At 35.0% G+C, this 18,610-nt stretch overlaps 1 protein-coding gene across 2 annotated transcripts in view; it reads right to left on the reverse strand.

Moving 5' to 3' along the window:
• poe (E3 ubiquitin-protein ligase-like protein poe) overlaps window positions 1-18,610 on the reverse strand; it is a 121,917-nt gene that overhangs the window by 100,034 nt on the left and 3,273 nt on the right. For both annotated transcript variants that reach the window (XM_081972490.1, XM_081972489.1), the window contains exons 3-16: window positions 16,703-16,945; window positions 16,477-16,646; window positions 16,241-16,422; window positions 16,005-16,188; window positions 11,885-12,010; window positions 11,658-11,825; window positions 11,416-11,601; window positions 5,945-6,182; window positions 5,730-5,887; window positions 5,495-5,672; window positions 5,260-5,444; window positions 5,078-5,204; window positions 2,579-2,805; window positions 2,358-2,516 (exon numbers count right to left, since the gene is read on the reverse strand). In XM_081972490.1, the coding sequence (XP_081828616.1) occupies window positions 2,358-2,516; window positions 2,579-2,805; window positions 5,078-5,204; window positions 5,260-5,444; window positions 5,495-5,672; window positions 5,730-5,887; window positions 5,945-6,182; window positions 11,416-11,601; window positions 11,658-11,825; window positions 11,885-12,010; window positions 16,005-16,188; window positions 16,241-16,422; window positions 16,477-16,646; window positions 16,703-16,945 (2,531 nt within the window). The remainder of the gene's footprint in view (window positions 1-2,357; window positions 2,517-2,578; window positions 2,806-5,077; window positions 5,205-5,259; window positions 5,445-5,494; window positions 5,673-5,729; window positions 5,888-5,944; window positions 6,183-11,415; window positions 11,602-11,657; window positions 11,826-11,884; window positions 12,011-16,004; window positions 16,189-16,240; window positions 16,423-16,476; window positions 16,647-16,702; window positions 16,946-18,610) is intronic.

Raw genomic sequence — 18,610 nt, forward strand, 5'->3', positions numbered from 1 at the left:
TAGAAAAAGACTGGTCACAACCAGTTATGTAATATACAAAATATATTACTTATTAGCTTCTAATTAAGCTTCTAGAACTAGTCAGGATGTTCTAAAGCCTTTTTCAACGTTCCAAAACCGTCCAGATCTTTGAAGAAGCTTCTATAACGTGTCAGAACATTTTAGAGCCTTCTGCAACATTTCAAAATCTTCAAGATCTTTGATAAATCTTCTGGAACTAGTCAGGATGTTCTAAAGTCTTTTGCAACGTTCCAAAACCGTCCAGATCTTTGAAGAAGCTTTTATAGTATGCCAGAACGTTTTAGAACTTTCTGCAACATTTCAAAACCTTCCAGATTTTTAAAGAAGCTTCTATAGCGTGCCAGATCATTTTAGAGCCTTCTGCAACATTTCAAAACCTTCCAGATCTTTGATGAAGCTTCTAGAACCAGTCAGGATGTTCTAAAGCCTTTTGCGACGTTCCAAAACCGTCCAGATCTTTGAAGAAGTTTCTATAGCGTGCCAAAACGTTCTAGAGCCTTCTGCAACATTTCAGATCTTTGTAGAAGCTTCTAAAACTTGGCAGAACGTTCTAGAGCATTTTACAACATTTCAAAACCTTCCAGATATTTGATAACGCTTCTAGAACTAGTCAGGATGTTCTAAAGTATTTTGCAACGTTCTAAAACCTTTCAGATCTTTGAAGAAGGTTCTATAGCGTGCCAGAATGTTTTAGAACTTTCTGCAACATTTCAAAACCTTCCAGATCTTTGAAGAAGCTTCTATAGCGTGCCAGAACATTTTAGAGCATTCTGCAACAATTCAAAACCTTCCAGATATTTGATAAAGTTTCTAGAACTAGTCAGAATGTTCTAAAGCCTTTCGCAACGTTCTAAAACCTGCCATATCTTTGAAGAAGCTTCTATAGCTTGCCAGAACGATCTAGATCCTTCTGCAACATTTCAAAACCTTCCAGATCTTTGATGAAGCTTCTAGAACTTGCCATAACGTTTTAGAGCTTTCTGCAACATTTAAAAACTTTCCCGATCATTGATGAAGCTTCTAGAACTAGTCAGAACGTTTTAAATCCTTTGGCAAAGTTCGAAAACCTCCTTCCAGATCTTTGAAGAATCTTCTGTAGCTTGAGAGAAAGTTCTAGAGTTTCTAGAACTGTGCAAAAAACTTTTGGCCACGTTCCCAAACTTTCTAGATTTTTTAAGAAACTTCTATAGCTGCCAAAATGGTTTAGAGCTTTTTGCAACGTTTCAAAGTTTTCCAGACCTTTGGAAAAGCTTCTAGAACATGTCAGAACATTCTGTAGCCTTCTGCAACGTTTCAAGACATTCCAGATGTTTGATAAAGCTTCTAGAACTAGTCAGAACGTTTTAAAGCCTTCAACAGCAATCCAAAATCTTCCAGATCTTCGATAAAAGTTCTACAACTCGCCAGAACGTTGTAGTGTTGTAGAGTCGCCTGAAACGTTCTAAAACCTTCAAGAGTCTTCTAAACATCATCCTGGAAACTGTTACGATTTTTTTTCACTTTTGACTCTCTCTCGGAATTCGGTCAAATTTAGATTTAGGTTTTCGAGACATACTGAAATTGACACTAAAGCGGCTTAAAAATACCGAAATTGAGATAGAAATAACCTAAATTAATTATTTATTTAATAATATACATTTTAACAATGCTCATAATCAGTTATGTAATTTATAAAATATATTCCTTATTATTTGAATAATTCTTATGAGGCATGTTTTTAAAAGTACACACTAATTACAGTTAATTCTAGTTTCCTTGGCCGCTGTTCGTTTTCACGCTCCATGGAACGAGCAGAGCCAATGTGACGTCACAGTGGCGTAATTTGACAATTGGTCACATTAGGGTTTTGGCAAATTACGTCATCGTGACGTCACATTCCTTCTGTTCGTTCCATAGAGCGTGAAAACGAATGCGGATTTTATATCACCCAAATAATACAAAAACAGCCGCCAAGCTCTTGTTTTGTCATATTTTCAAAATCATTCCGCAGCTCAGAAACGGAACAACACAATAATCGAGCACAGGTTCGCGAAAACCGTATCGCTCTATCTTTGCTAGTTTTAGAGATACCCAGTAAAACCCTGGAATTTGAGACGCCCGTACATTTAAAAACAGTTTTTTTTTTTTGTTACCGTATTTCACGTTTTTTTTTATCAATTTAGACAACCGAACTCAGGTACCCATCACCGAATGATTATCAACCACACAGTTGGCGATTGTGAACAAAAACATTTAAGTTTCAAATCCTTTTTTAAACATAAAATTGAGACAAACTTTTGTAATATTAAACTCGCAATTATATAAAAGATTCTTGCAACATAAGAAAAACAACTTACCTCCAAATTGGACAGTTTGTAAAACTTTGGCGACGGATGAGCCTCATTTGAAATTCTCCGAAAAGGCTCTTCAATCTCCTTCCAAGCGGCTTCAGGTTTTGGTGTTGAGTCTCTATTCTCTGAACTCAGGTAAGTCAGATCAAATAGGTTTCTTTGAATCTAAATCGACATTAAAGTTCGGAAAACACACTTTAATAAAATTCCCAACCGACAATTATTACCTTTTCCAGCAGAAACGTTGGTACATCGTACAAGTGTTTCATAATATAGTCGAATAAAAGCAACAGTCTGGACAAGTTCAGCAACTGGGAATCTTTTAAATTGCTTCGAGCTATCTCCGAACATCTAAGCACGCCGCCGGCCATCAAAAGAACAACCGATTTTTTCTGCATGAGATTTAAAGAGTGAAAAAGGTACAACAAGACTTCGGCATGCTCAACGTTGAGATCTGTTGAAATGTTTTTTCTTAGTAGTTACAAACCATAGTCGTCGGCATTAATTCGGCCGTTGCACGTCATCAGGGAGTTTGACGTTTTCGTTATGCTAAGCGATTAGAGTTTTTCTCACACGCAGTTATTTAACGGACGCAGATTGGATAGAAACGTGACATATACAGGTGTGGTAAAACTAAAACTGGTCATAAGAAAACCGGGTAACTGACAGAGAAACATTGATGATTGCATGCGAGAGACAAAAACAGAAAAACCTAAAGAAAGTCCTGCGCTGCTGCCATGTTGTCAAACGTTTATCGGTCTGCCCACAAAATTTTTCTGGTAAAACTATACAGGCTAGTTATTGTTTGGACTACCTTTTGATTTAAAAATCCACCTTGTAGCTGTCATGGAACTGTGACGGTTAAATTATACAGGGTGATGGAATAAACCATTGTTTTAGCTACATTTTAGTAAAAAAATCCACGCTGTAGCTGTCATGGAACTACAGTCAGGGGCTGTCAATAGAGATAGTGACATTTGAAGCTTTCACTTGGTGTCACTTTGACGCTTCTCCGCGTGGCGCTGCCACCACAAATTTTTCCGGTAAAACTGTACAGGGTGGTGAAATTAACTATTCTTTTAGCTACATTTTAGTAAAAAAATCCACCCTATAACTGTCATGGAATCAAAGTTAGGAGCCGTCAAAGCAGGCAGTGCTTTTTTGAACTTTATCTTGATGTCGCTTTGACGTTTCTCTGTCTGATGCAGTGGCTACAAATTTTTCCGGTTAAACTATACAGGGTGGTGGAATAAACCATTGTTTTAGCTACATTTTAGTAAAAAAATCCACCGTGTAGCTGCTGTAAAACCAAAATTAAGAAGTGTCAAAGCAGGTAATGCTTTTTTTAACTTTAGTTTGATTACACTTTGACGTTTCTTCGCGTGGCGCTGCCACCACAAATTTTTCCGGTAAAACTGGACAGAGTGGTGAAATTAACTATTCCTTTAGCTACATTTTAGTAAAAAAATCCACCCTGTAGCTGTCATTGAACTAAAGTCAGGGGCTGTCAATAAAGATAGTGACTTTTTAAGCTTTCACTTGGTGTCCCTTTGACGTTTTTCCGCCTGGCGTTGCATTCACGAATTTTTCTGGTAAAACTGTATAGGGTGATAAAATTAACTATTATTTTAGCAACATTTTAGTAAAAAAATCCACCCTGTAGCTGTCATAGAACCAAAATTACAAATTGTCAAAGCAGGTAATGCTTTTTTGAACTTTGGCTTGATTACACTTTGACGTTTCTCCGCGTGGCGCTGTCACCACAAATTTTTCCGGTAAATCTGTACAGGGTGGTAAAATGAACTAATGTTTAAGCTACATTTCAGTAAAAAATCCACCTTGTAGATGCCATAGAACCAAAATTACGAACTGTCAAAACAGGTAATGCTTGGGCTTGATTACACTTTGACGTTTCTCCGCGTGGCGCTGTCACCACAAATTACAAATTTTTCCAGTAAAACGATACAGGGCGGTTAAATTAACAATTGTTTTAGCTACATTTTAGAAAAAATCCACCCTAAACTGTCATAGAACCAAAGTATGAGCTGTCAAAGCACAAAATAACCTCACATTATCCATAAAGACACATTTTTATTTAAATTAGAATATCTCAACACCCAGTAGAGTTATCGAAGTCATTTCTGATGTGAATTGATGAGAATTTAATGCAGAATATAAATTTATTAATATCCAAAACTCACGTAATTTCTTCATCGGTTTCACAGAGACAAAAACCACAATTGTCTTTTAGTGTGAAAATCATTTTTTTTTTTACTTAAACCAAAATAAATCTGTAACTAGTAGAGAGGGGTAGTGTATGGCTATCGACGTCATTCTTGATGTAAATTAATGAGAATTTAATGCAGAATAACTTAGCTTAACTAGCTCACTAGAGTTGTTCATCGGTTTCATAGAGCCAAAAATCACATCACCCTAAATTCGCCGAATAGATTACTTGAAAAATTAATTTTGTGACTAGAACATTCCTAATCATTAGCTTGTGGCTAAATTTCGCGCATGAAATTATCTATGTTTCTCTGTCAGCTACACAGTGTTCCTATGACTGGTTTTAGATTTGTCACAACTGTATAAAAATACAAAAGTCATGAAAAACTCGCGTTTGGAAGCAAAAAAACATCTGGCAACTCAGCGCATTAAACGCCAATGACGAGCAATGGCCGAATTAGTGCCGACGACTATACTCGATTTAACTTTAAGTGCCATACCTTCAGCATCAGAATCTGTAGCCATTTGTGGATTGTTCAGAACATTTTCGATGAGTGTGTTAACTAATCTATGCCAAATGCTTATAACAGACGCTTCTTTTTCATTTTGAGGTCTTAAGAGCAAAACCTTAACATATGAAAATGGGTTATAAGTGGTCAAAGCACAATTTGTACAGCTTTACCTGTGCTAGAACGGTTAGAGTTCTTGGATAAACTTGCAACGGCCATGCGTGAGGTACGTCAGCATTCCAAGGCGATACACCCAGATGATTTAACAGACAAGCTTGCAATGAAGTCAAATTATTGCTTGTAATTAAGTTGTGAGTGAATTTCATTAAAGCGCTAGAAAAGTCTGCGTACTGTCCTCCTGGAATCAAAAACGTTATAAACAAAAAAAAATTAATAAAGAACCTTTACCGAGCTCAGATTTAGCCCATTCCCTGTCCAAATCCCGGATGATGGCAGCTAAAATAATCATTTGTTGTTCCGTCAATCCGGTCTTAACGTAGCGCTGAACGAAATTCGATTTCGAACACAAAAAGTGTTTATTGAGAAACACATAAATGTTGGTTGCCAGTGTTATGTAACCGTCAACCTAAAATTCAGTTTGTTACTACTTTAACTGATACAACAATCAGTAAAATAGCCGCACCTCTCCCTTTTCCGGAACAACGGAATGACCGCGATTTAGTTGGCTGTTAGATTTTGAGTCAACATTTTCTGAAGTAGAATTTGACTTTGACTCGACCGGGTCGGGTGGCACTAAAGTCTCCTCAAACCACTGGCCTAAAATTGGTTCACTGTCGTCGTCTACAATTACGCGCAAATCAACCAAACTCCATGAAAATCACGATGGCGACACTATACCTTCATCAGTAGAATTGTCTTCGCTACCTAACATCATATCTTCGAAATAAGCCGTCGAATCTGATTGGCTAAAATTGTCGCCTTCAGGCGGCATTAACCGTTTTAGCGAACACGCCTTTCGATAACTGACAATGGACAAATAGAACAATAAGTGATTTAAGGGCGCAGCGCTCAGTACTCTAGCGACGCGTTGGAGGGCTGTAAACTGTCCCAAAATTGCCAGTGGTGCTGGCTCAATCTAGAAATAGAGAGAAAAATGTTTTATAATCATGGTTGTTATATCCTAATCATAGGTTATATCCCGAGACGTTCAAGTTTTATCGGGTAAACTGTGCATAGGTGTTTTTTTTGCAAAATTTTGCTTGGAAAATGATTGAGACTAAATAATTCGACGATTTCCAAAGAATTATTTAGTCGAAACCATTTTCCTAAAAGAAAAATTTTGCAAAAAACCTACCAATGCACATTTTACGTGATAAAACGTGAACGCCGAGGGGTATATGTCAAGATTATTTCCTGAAAACTCACATTTTAGTTTATTAACAAGAAAACACCTTAGTTAGAACACAAATACTAAACTAAACGTGATGAAATTAATGATAATATTGAACTCACCCCAGCAGACGACAGATTTTCGTTCAGCCATGTATATTTTTGTTTACATTTCAGATTGACAATCAGACGTCATAATATTTTAATTTATGTAATTTTTTAATGGAAACTACGTTATAGTGATTTATTAATTGTTAATATTGAAGAAAATAGCTTAAATTTTATGTGTGTCTAAATCCCGTTTCGTTTAATATCAAATGTTCTTCAAAAAAACGTATTCGAAAAAGGTAGGAGGTGTTTATTCAGTGTAAAATTTTAGCAACTAGGGATTTATTCAGTATATAACGGCTCTCATTGGTCGAACTAGAAAGGTTTATTGAATTTTATTGGCTGCTAGTACAATGAGGAAAATAATCGGGGGTAATATCCCTAGTGCATTTAATTTTTCCGGAAAAATTCGGAAAAACGAGTTTCTAAGTAATTTGTTTTAACAAATAGCATGAGCGATATTACTATTTGTTAAAACAAATTACTTAGAAACGAGTATTCCAATTTTTCCACAGGAAAAATTAGATGCACGAGGGATATTTGGTAAGATTATTTCCTGAGTTAAATAAACATTTTATTTTAATTAAAACAATAAGAACAATAATTAATAAGAACAATAATTAATAAGAACAATAACTTTCAAGCTAACACTATTCTTTATGTTGCTGTGAGGAGTGTGCAATTTTTTCGATTTTTTTTTTCGGAAAAACTGCTGATAGCTAAGTTGACAGTTGTCAAGTGATTTTTCCACTTAAAATTTACATTTGTTATACTAATTCTTGATAGCGATTGGTCAAAATTGATAGGAAGGAAATAATCACCATAAAATTGCCAAGACAGGTAAACAAAAATAGTTCCAGTTACAAAATCGTAAAGTCTATTTAAAAAGTAGGAGGAGCAAATGACATACACAAGCAAATACTGCCAAAAAAATCCCCAGATTTGATTTAAGGAGTTTGGGTGACATGTTAATGTTTAGGTTAGATAAATAAAGTTATAGTGCGTGTACAAAAATAAAAACACATTAAATTAGAGTTTTATTGAAAGTTAAACTAACATTTAAATTGAATACTAAGCGTGAATTTTCAATCTCATTACCTGCTTAAGTTCACTCATTTTTGATACAAATATTTGCGGTTTTTGCATTTGGGTCTTCATTTAATATTCGTTTGTACGTATTCACTATAAATTGCTTTTCTTCACGATACAATGGTCTAATTCCTTTGCATTTTGCTGGGGAATTATTCACATTGTGGCACTGGTTCGTGGCGTAGTTGAATACATGGATATTCAAGTGGTGTAGTATCAAAAATAACTTTTTTGTGATATTGTGATGCCCCGGGAAAATATTAGCAATTTTCTTTTTGTTTATTTTTCAAAGTCAAAATTTAAATCAAAAATACAGGGTGGTCCAGTTTTAAATGTCAATAATTCACCAATCCATAGCCAATTAAAAAATAAGTTGACATTCATTATGTCATTTTCCTGAAAAGTGCTTCCTAAGGAAAATACAGTCCTTCAAATTTCTGTTTAAAAAATCGTTTTTTTTTCTCATAACTATCAGACCGTTGGAGCAATATTGATCAAATTTGGAACAAGCACTTTATTACACGTTATTACGATCAAAGACCCAAAACTAACCTAACCCAACTTAAAAATTGTCTTGGAAACGGAAAATTCACTTAAGAAGTTTAAAAAATATTATTGTAGCCAGTTTTCATACATTTAAACCTTAAAAATTGACTTGAACCTTAAAATGTTACAAATGTGAAGTTTTCATAATTTGAAGACAAATTTTAATATTTTAGTCTTGAAAATAGTCTTAGATGCAGGACATTGACATTAGATTCATGAAAATTGTCTTGAAAACGAACTTTTCGTGCTTTTTACTTTGCTTTTCATTTTCTTCAACTTCTGGACTATTTTTAGTGCTTCAAAACTGCTTTCAGCTTGGAAAATCAAGTTTCAAGGCTATCTTCACCAAGTTATTGACATAGCAAACTTAAAAAACATTTTTTACATTCTTCATAGACTTAAAATGGCATTCCAAGCTTTGTCACTATTAAATCGACTTCTAGACACCTCAGTGCTAAAAATTCGGGTATTTCTTAATAAACTAGAATCGTTTTTAGTGTTTTAAGGCTGTTTTCAGTGCCTCAAATCGAGTTTCAAGACTATCTTTACAAATTTTTTGACTTATCAAGCCTAAAAGCCAGTTTGTCCACTGACCATAGTCTTGAAAATGTTATTTCAAGCTTCTTCACTATTAAATTGACTTCTACACTCATAGGTGCAATAAATTGTAGCATCTCTAAGAAATTCAGACTGTTTTTAGTGCTTTTTAAGACTGAAAAATCGAGTTTAAGACTATTTCCAAAAATCAAGTTTCTTCAGTAATAAAAGTAAAAAATGTTGGTACCAGATGCTACAATAATAGCCTTGAGAACTAATTTTTAGAAATAAAATAGTCCTAAAATTTAATTTACTTTTAGACTTGTTGTCCAGTCCAGAAAATTGAGTTGTACACCAATTAAAGTCTTGAAAATATACTTTTGGACTCTCTTTAGTCCTAGTAAAGTCAGTTCTAGCATTAAAAGTCAACTTTTATATTATTTTTAGTAGTAAAAATTGAGTTTCATGTGCAATACAATCTTTGTCTTGATTTCCGGACTTTTTTTAGTTCTTGAATGCCAGTTTCAGACACTCAACCAGGATGGAAGTCTGAGAAAGCGAATCATAAGACCATTCCTAGTAGTAAAAAGCAAGTTTTTAGACTATTCAGTACAAATTTGGACTTTCACAAGGCTTGAATGTTCAGTTTTAAACTATAAAACGATTTTTTAAATGGAAATTTGGAGGACTGTATCTTCCTTAGGAAACGTTTTTCAGAAAAATGACATAATGCAAGTCAACTTATTTTTTGATTAGCTATCAAATGGTGAATTATTGACACTTAAAACTGGACCACCCTGTATATTAGTACTTACGGAATTAGTTTGAGGCACATCTGAACACTACTAGACACAACGCTTAAATGAAAAACTAGTTTGAAAGAAAAAACTGACTTTAAATCCTAAGCCAAACCTCTAAGACATTTAATTGGCCGGCGCCATTAATCCAGAAGCGGAAAGAATTATGAATTTTGTAATTTTACTTTCAAAATTTTTGACTCTCTCTACCGGCGAAACCGTACAACTAATCAATCAACTTTTATACGTCAATAAAAAGCTCATTTCATTAGCTATCCATTGACATATAAAAGCTCATACAAAGTGTAGAAAATAAGCTAGTTATTGATGATTGAAAGAAAAAATGCACCAAAAGTCATAAAAAAATGAGTCAACTTTGACGCCCTCTAGTGGCCAAACCGTCTAACCTACGAACCCCCGGTGGGGGTATTTTTAGAAAGCTCATTTCATTGGCTATCCATTGACGTTTAAAACTCTACTAAAAGTAGTGCAATTAAGCGAGTTTTTAAGGATTAAACAAAAAGATACCCCAAAAAAATTTGCCGCCTTCTGGCGGGAAAAAACGGCTAACCAATCGATTTTTATACGTCAACGAAGAGCTCATTTCATTGGCTGTCCATCGACATATAAAAATATATACAAAGTGCTACAAATACACGTGTGTTATTTACGGTTTAGTGACAGGATGCACCGCAAAAATTTATTGACTGGTTTAAGGCTAATTTGACTATAGAAAATTAGGAAAACACGGTCACGTGACTTATTAGATTTACCATGACATAATGCTTAGAAATTTTTTGAAAAATTCTTTTTGTAAATGACAATTTTTGTAAGGGTCAAATTTGTCTGAAACACCGCCACTATCCTAATGGGTTTTGCGTTATGTTGGCCAGTTAGTGCAAGCGAAAATCGACCTTAATGATTGTAGTTCTACAGTTTTGTTACTACTCTAGATTTGGCAATCATTGTGCTAGGTTTGTGCCAAATATCAGGGCCGTATCTGCCCGATTCAAAAAAATCCTTTAAAGATATTAGAGCGGTAACATTGAAGGAACACTCTGGCGGCCAAACGAGGCAACCTATCAATACAGGCGACCATATTTTTTGAAAGCCCATTTTATTTTCTATCCACTGACATATAAAAGTCTATACAAAGTGTTGTGTGTGACAAGAAAGACAGTTTTGACTAAATTTGACAACAACTAATTTAACCTTCCTTAATTCGGTTATTTTGACAGTTACGTTACGTTAGTTTGGTGGTTCAATGTATCAATTTAAAAAGTGATTTTTTTTTTAAATAAGTGGCGTAATACTAACTTTCTTTAATTTTGAACAGAGAATCAGACTGAATTATAAGAACGTGTTCCGTTTGAAAACTAGACTTTCTGTCCTTTTTTAGAACTGATTTTTTGACCACACTGTATTATATATTTTGACTTTTTTCTGCACCCATCCCTCGAACAAACGTTGTCTAACCTGACAAAACACAAAAACCAAAAAAAAACTTTTCCTGATATGTATAAGTTAAAAATGTTTTGGAAACCGAAAATACCAAATTTCACATAAAATAGTAAATATCTGAGACGGATACAGATAGGTATATAACATTAATACACGAAATATGTATAGAATTTGAGGTAGAATACAAAAATGAAAAAATATACAGGGTGTCCCATTTAAAATAAGCAGCAGTTGATATCTACTTCCGGTTAAATAGTTGCACGCATATTTTCTTATTTTTACTTTTTTTAATTAAAAAAGGTTTTTTTTAGACCCCCCAGTTGTGATAATTCAGGAAGTTAGTGGGTATTGTTAGGCTAGGTTAGGTTAGGTTAATTATTAGCAATTACTGGGCATTACAAGAAATTAGTTACAAAAAAAAAACACAAAATTAATACATACTGTAACAACACTTCCTCCGGTACCGCCGCAAACCTCCAAGCCCAGATCGTCAAACAAATCAGACAAAAGAGCCAGAGCTTTAGTAGCCAACGCGACGCTCAGTACCCCGAAACATTGTTGGAATTTTTGTAGACCAGATCGAGCGGTTCCACCACTGCCCGAAGTCCCAGACGATGAGTCTCTAGTCTGGAATAAAGAAAAGTTGGTGTGCAAAATAAAATTACGAGACAAAAAATTTATACCTGTAAGCTTTGTTTGCTTGGACTGGGCCTACTTCTTTCAACTGAATCTTTTTCTCTTGACTCCCGAGACAAATGCGCGGATGGTTTGTCACTTGTTGTTTGTGAAAGATGCGTTTGAAGACCGGACACCAATACCCACGCTCCGGCAAGGAGATAATTCTGGTATGCCTAAAAAAATATTCATATCGGTTAGTAGCTTAAAAATCAAGAATGTTGGTTTGATTTACGTGTCCGCCAGCTCTGGTCGACGATTTAATGATATTTCCAATGTAAGAGTACATACTTAACGCCTCTTCAACTAGTTTGACAGCGTTAGAGTCTAAATCTTCTTCTTTGAGGTTTGCAGCTTGTGCCTAAACCAAAATATCACAACTTAGTCATACAAAGTCAAGCTAAGTCAGCTTTTATGACCAATACCCTCTCATACGATAGATCAGCTTATTTTAAGGTCGATATACAATGTGTTCCTGTTAAAACAATTATTTAATTATAATAATTCGGAAACTGCCGGGTTTAAAAGAAAGTCGTGATAGACATCAACTTGTTTTTTAAATAAAACATAATGTTACATAACAACTGTTTCTGTTAATTTTGAAACACTTTTGAAAGGACTTCTCCAAATGTTGTATTTATTTCTTAGAAACTCCATAAAAATAAGCCGCGTTTTATTAAGATAAACATCGATCTAATTCGATAAACTGTTCAAAAATTGTTCATTTTATCCGTGTTAACTAAAGAATAGTTTCAGTTCTTTGCTGGTTTTTATTGTTTTTGCAAATGCTACATCGCAATTCCTCAGGTATGTTATTTTTAAGAGAAAAATGTCTTATTTTATTGACGTGGGGACATTATTACTATTAATTAATTATAATTAATATTACCGATTATCATTCAAGTTTTGTCTGTGTTAACAGTTTGATCATAAGGCTCATTAATACTTAAGATTTAGTTAACTTTGTTCTAGATACAACATTTGCAGTAATAAGCTTTAAGACTGTTCTAAAAGCTTTTGGAAGCTTCTGAAATCTTTTTAAAGTACTTCAGAAGCATTTGGGAGGTTTTAGGACAGTTTAAGAGCATATTGAAGGTTCAGGACTGCTTTGGAGAGATTTGGAAACTTAAACGGTTCTAAAAGTTGTTACAAGCTTTTAAAGTGTTCTAGAAGCATATAGAAGCTTTTAGACTGTTTTGAAATTTGGCGAAAGTTTCTAGACTAGTTGAAAACCCTTTGGAAGCTTCTATGCTGCTTCAGGAGCAATTGAAAGCTTCTAGAAACTGTTTTGAAAGGTATAGGAGTTTCTACAGTGTTTTGGAAGCTTCTGAAAACTTTTTAGAGGACTTCAGGAGCATTTACAAGGTTTTAGGAGAGTTTAATGAGCATACTGAAAGTGCTGGATTGCTTTGGATCCATTTGGAAACTTAGACGGTTCTAGAATTTGTTAGAAGCTTTTAAACTGTTCTAGAAGCATACGGAAGGTTTTAGACTGTTTTGAAATCTTTTGAAAGCTTCTAGACCAGTTGAAGAGCATTTGGAAGCTTTTAGACTATTCCAAAACCCTTTGGAAGCTTCTATGTTGCTTCAGGAGCATTTGAAAGTTTCTAGACACTATTTTCGAAGGGTTTGGAGTTTCTATAGTGTTTTGAAAGCTGCTTAAATCTTTTTAGACTATTTCAGGAGCATTTAGATGGTTTTAGGATAGTTTAAAGAGCATATTGAAGGTTCAGGACTACTTTGGAGACATTTGGAAACTTAGACTGTTCTAGAAGCATACGGAAGCTTTCAGACTGTTTTAAAAATCTATTGAAAGCTTCTAGATTAGTTGAAGAGCATTTGGAAGCTTTTAGACTGTTCCAAAACCCTTTGGAAGCTTCTATGCTGCTTCAGGAACATTTGAAAGCTTCTAGACACTGTTTTGGAAGGTTTTCGAGTTTCTATAGTGTATTGGAAGCTCCTGAGATCTTTTTAAACTACTTCAGGAGTATTTAGAAGGTTTAAAGAGCATATTGAAGGTTTAGCACTGGGACTCCTTGTGATATAAGTAGAGTAGAATTCTATTTATCGACTATATTCTAGGTGTCAGACATTCTATGCACAAAGAGCTAGGAAGCCAAAATATGGCGAGAATTGGAGACCTTTTAGAGGTGCCAAATTCACGCGATGTTGTGGCTTTCTAGCTCTTTGTGCATAGAATGTCAAACACCTAGAATATAGTTGATAAATAGAATTCTACTCTACTTATATCACACGGAGTCCCAGTACAGGACTGCTTTGGAGACATTTGGAAACTTAGACGGTTCTAGAAGTTCTTGAACTGCTCTAGAAGCATACGGAAGCTTTTAGACTATTCCAAAACCCTTTGGAAGTTTCTATGCTGCTTCAGAAACATTTGAAAGCTTTTAGACACTGTTTTGGAAGCATTTGGAGTTTCTATAGTATTTTGAAAGCTTCTGAAATCTTTTTAGACTATTTTAAGAGCATTTAGATGATTTTAGAACAGTTTAAAGAGCATATTGAAGGGGCAGAACTGCTTTGGAGACTTAGACGGTTCTAGAAGTTTTTAAACTGCTCTAGAAGCATACGGAAGCTTTTAGACTGTTTTAACAGCTTCTAGACCAGTTAAAGAGTATTTGGAAGCTTTTAGACAACTCCAAAACACTTTGGAAGCTTCTATGCAGCTTCAGGAACATTTGAAAGCTTCTAGGCACTGTTTTGCAAGGTTTTGGAGTTTCTATAGTGTATTGGACGCTCCTGAGATATTTTTAAACTACTTCAGGAGTATTTAGAAGGTTTAAAAAGCATATTGAAGGTTTAGCACTGGGACTCCTTGTGATATAAGTAGAGTAGAATTCTATTTATCGACTATATTCTAGGTATCGGACATTCTATGCACAAAGGGCTAGGAAGCCAAAATATGGCGAGAATTGGAGACATTTTGAGAGATGCCAAATTCACGCGATATTGTGGATTTCTAGCTCTTTGTGCTTAGAATGTCCCACACCTAGAATATAGTCGATAAATAGAATTCTACTCTACTTATATCACACGGAGTCCCAGTACAGGCAAGGCAAGAAGAGCATTTGGAAGCTTTTAGACTATTCCAAAACCCTTTGGAAGCTTCTATGTTGCTCAGGAGCATTTGAAAGCTTCTAGGCACTATTTTGGAAGCATTTGCAGTTTCTATAGTTTTTTGGAAGCTTCTGAAATCTTTTTAACTACTTCAGGAGCATTTAGAACGCTTTAAGACAGTTTAAAGATTATACTGAAAGTGCTGCTCTGCTTTGGGGGCATTTGGAAAATTAAACCGTTCTAGAAGTTGTTAGAAGCTTTTAAACTGCTCTAGAAGCGTACGGAAGTTATTAGACTGTTTTCAAATATTTTGAAAGCATCTGGATTAGTTGAAGAGCATTTGGAAGCTTTTTACAGTCACTAAAACCTCGAAAATGGCGATGATACCGAGTTTCTAAAAATTTGTATGCCAAAAATAGTAAAAAGTCCAGAATATCTCGGAAAAAATTAGAGAAATTTCGCAAGAGATCAAAACGATTCAGAATGACTTTCTGCCACTCAGTGGACTTTGTTTACACCCACTTAGAAACGAGTAAACGTGGTCACATCTCCCAGAGCTTTAGTTTCAAATTCAGCAGTTCAAGACAAACATTTTCAGATTTTTACAGTCTCTGAAACAAGAGCTATTTTACGACGACATAAAAATGAGTTGAAATTCGAGAAATGTCGATTTTCTAAGAAAACGCGAACAGTTTGCCATAGGAGACCTTAAATGATCAATATTCTGAGTGTTGAAAGGTCAAAAAGTATTGGAATTCATCAACAAAACTCTTAACTGGAACGCACTGTATGACAGCAAACGCTTCAAAATGTCAAATTGTCTTCAAAACACCTCCTACAGTTTTTGAGATAATTTTTTGAAAAGTTTTTCAATAAGTCAGCTTTAATGAGTTTCAAGTCTTGGTAATCTAAAAGAATTTCATTTTTTTTATGGTTTTACGAAAATTCTTTGCCTAAAACTTGCTTATTTTTTGATGACAATATATTTGCCAAAAAAAATCATTTTTTAAATTTTTTTCTCTGAGAGAACAGAGATTTCTCTTTTCTTTGTTCAGATTTTTTTTCTATTAACACCTAAAAAACATTCTAATCCAAATCTAAATAAAGAAATGAAGCAAAACCGTTGCCTCAGTTTTTGTATTATTTCAGATTTGTTTTTGAAATAATAAAAAATTCATATTCAAGAAAAATATAAACGTTTACAGGACCTGTTTAGCTTTAAATAGTATGAATGCTAGTAGAATATAAACTGACTGATCCTGTAAAATTAAAGTACCAACCTTGGGTGAAACAACATTCGACACTGTCAAACATGCACTTGCCGCGGCTTGAGCCACCGCACAATGCAACGATGCCATAGCCAGATTGCACAGTTTGTCTAGTTTGGGTGCACTAAGTGGCTCTAGTACAGGCAAACTAATCGCCGATATGGCCAATGTAATTTCAGACACTGTTTGTGGAAGGCTAGAAAACTAAGTAATAAAAAACCCAATAAAAACATACTGAAAACACTCACCTATTCCTGTGGGTTAAAGCTTCAGCGTGGTTAGATGGAATACTGTAGGGACGTCCTGCTAGTGCCTCCTCAACTTTCGCTTTTGCCTTTTTGATCGTTGGCAAATTGAGACATAAATCTATAAGAGTGTCGCCTGCTCTAAGAGCTTGCAAACTTTCCGTATTAGCTCGTAGAAACAATCTCTGCAACGTTAAAATGTAAACTTTTTCAAAAATCAAAACTCAAATGCCACTCACGTTAATTTCAGTGATTGGATCAACGTCTCCCAAGTTTTCTGGTAACGGACTTGATACTGGATCATGCGGTTCTTCGCGTATCGGTAAAGTGAGTCGTTCGTATATTGTAACAGACAAATCGGGACGGTTTTTAGAGGATTCCTGTTTGTTGACCGACTCCTTTTCATTTCCTTCAGACACAAAACGTTAAAAATTCAACCGACTACACTACAAACTTAACACATACCACCGGATGGTACGTTGGTCTGTTGCGGCAAATTTTCACCCTTCATGGTGTCTACAAGACTTGTAACTTCTGTTGTAGTGAGTAAACCTGTGCCCGTACAAAGCACTTTCACTGCATTTAGATAGCGTTCAATGGCCACGCTGTCTTGATATTGCTCGCTGCTAGCGCTCTGGAGAGCATTAAGCAAATATTTCAGTAGCACTCTACATGCTGCATTGGCAGTTTCTAATTGACTACCAGATACTAGAAATTAACAAAAAAAGTTATATCAATAAGTAGCCAAACGACTCCATTATAATTTACAGAAATAAACTTTCTGCAACAGGGACACTGACAACTGACAGATTTTAATGCGGTGTAGACTGTCATTCGGCTTGGTTTATTGGCTTTTTACTGATGTAAAAAACTTTTACTATAATGCACTCTAACTGCCTTATACAGGATGTGAAAGAAGTGTGTAGTGCCCAATTGACCAATAATTATTATTGGTTTTGTTTTAGCATAAGGAAGTGTTATTTAGGTCAATATCTCGGGACGTTTCCCAGTTAACGTCCCATGTCTCAAGAAATATTGATTTATCCGAAAAAGACGACATTACAGTGCTCAAGCTCGAATTAAGTTATGGCAGCACCTTTTTATGTGTCACTTTAGTTGGGTGTAGATCCAATACTATCTGCTACATAATTTTTTAAGCAACCCCATGACCAATAAGACCATACAGGGTGGCTAGAGACAATCAAGTGGGACAACAATGTGTGCAAAAAAAGAAAAGTATTAAATTACAGTCACTTTACTGATACTTTTAAATTTTTCCTTACATAGTAACTTGTCTAAGGTATTATCTGTGAACGTTTTTGAGCGTTTCTTAATTAACGTCATGTGTCCGAAGAAATATCGATTTTTCCGGAAAATGATCCGGAATGATATAACACGTCTATCTATCATTCATGTTGTACGTTCAACATTATCTGTTACATAGTCTGAGTACTTTTCAGGACAAGCCCCATATTTGGTAAGGCTTACAAGGTGTCCAGCGACAAAGAGTGAATTGTTTGCCCACATTTTTCTTCCACTTTAACTGTCTCTAAACACCCTGTATGGTCCTATCGGTTAAGGGAGTTGACTTAAAATTATGCAACACATAATATGGAACTTACACGTGACTTAAAATGACAGTTTAAAGCTACTGTCTTTATACGAGATTGAGCACAGCTATGTCGCATTTTTTTGATAAACAGTTGGAGAACGGCCGAAAACGTCCCGAGATATCGACCCAAGCAACACTTTCTTATGTTAAAACAAACCCAAAAAAAAAAATATTGATCAATTGTTTGCATTACTTAAAAATTTCACTGTTTTGCACGCGCTTCTTTTCCACCCTGTATAGTACCGTGGCGGTGCATTTAAGTCAGAGAGTTTTTTCCATCAACCAAAATTAAATAAATTAAGCTCAATGATAGTCCAAACCGCATTAAAATCTGTCCTTTCGTTTAGTAGTGGTAAGGTTTTGAAATGACCCAAAATCGTTCAAATCCGTTATTTTAAATGGGACACCCTGTATAATATAACGTCAATTTGTAGCCCCAACTAGAGAGCTAATAAGTACTATACAGAAGTTTTACAGTTTCTAAGATATTTTCCCTGAATTTCTGCAAAAATCTGCATTGAAACTCAGAAATTTGTGTTTCTCTGTTAATAGCTACTTTTTTGGTGCATTTCTCAAGTTCATTACATGTGTCACATTTGACAGCAGAAACATGACTTTTCATGGACAAAGACAACATCTTTTGTATGCAAATACTGATTGGAATAATTAGTAATTTCACAGAATATAAGATATTAAATAAGGACTGTGAGCCTCTTGGCCACACATAAGAGCTTTGTTGATTCTTGAAGAGACTTGGTCTC

The sequence above is a fragment of the Ips typographus genome, linkage group LG2, assembly GCF_016097725.1.
Source record: "Ips typographus isolate SLU linkage group LG2, UJ_Ityp_2.0, whole genome shotgun sequence".
NCBI classification, from domain to species: Eukaryota; Metazoa; Arthropoda; class Insecta; order Coleoptera; family Curculionidae; genus Ips; species Ips typographus.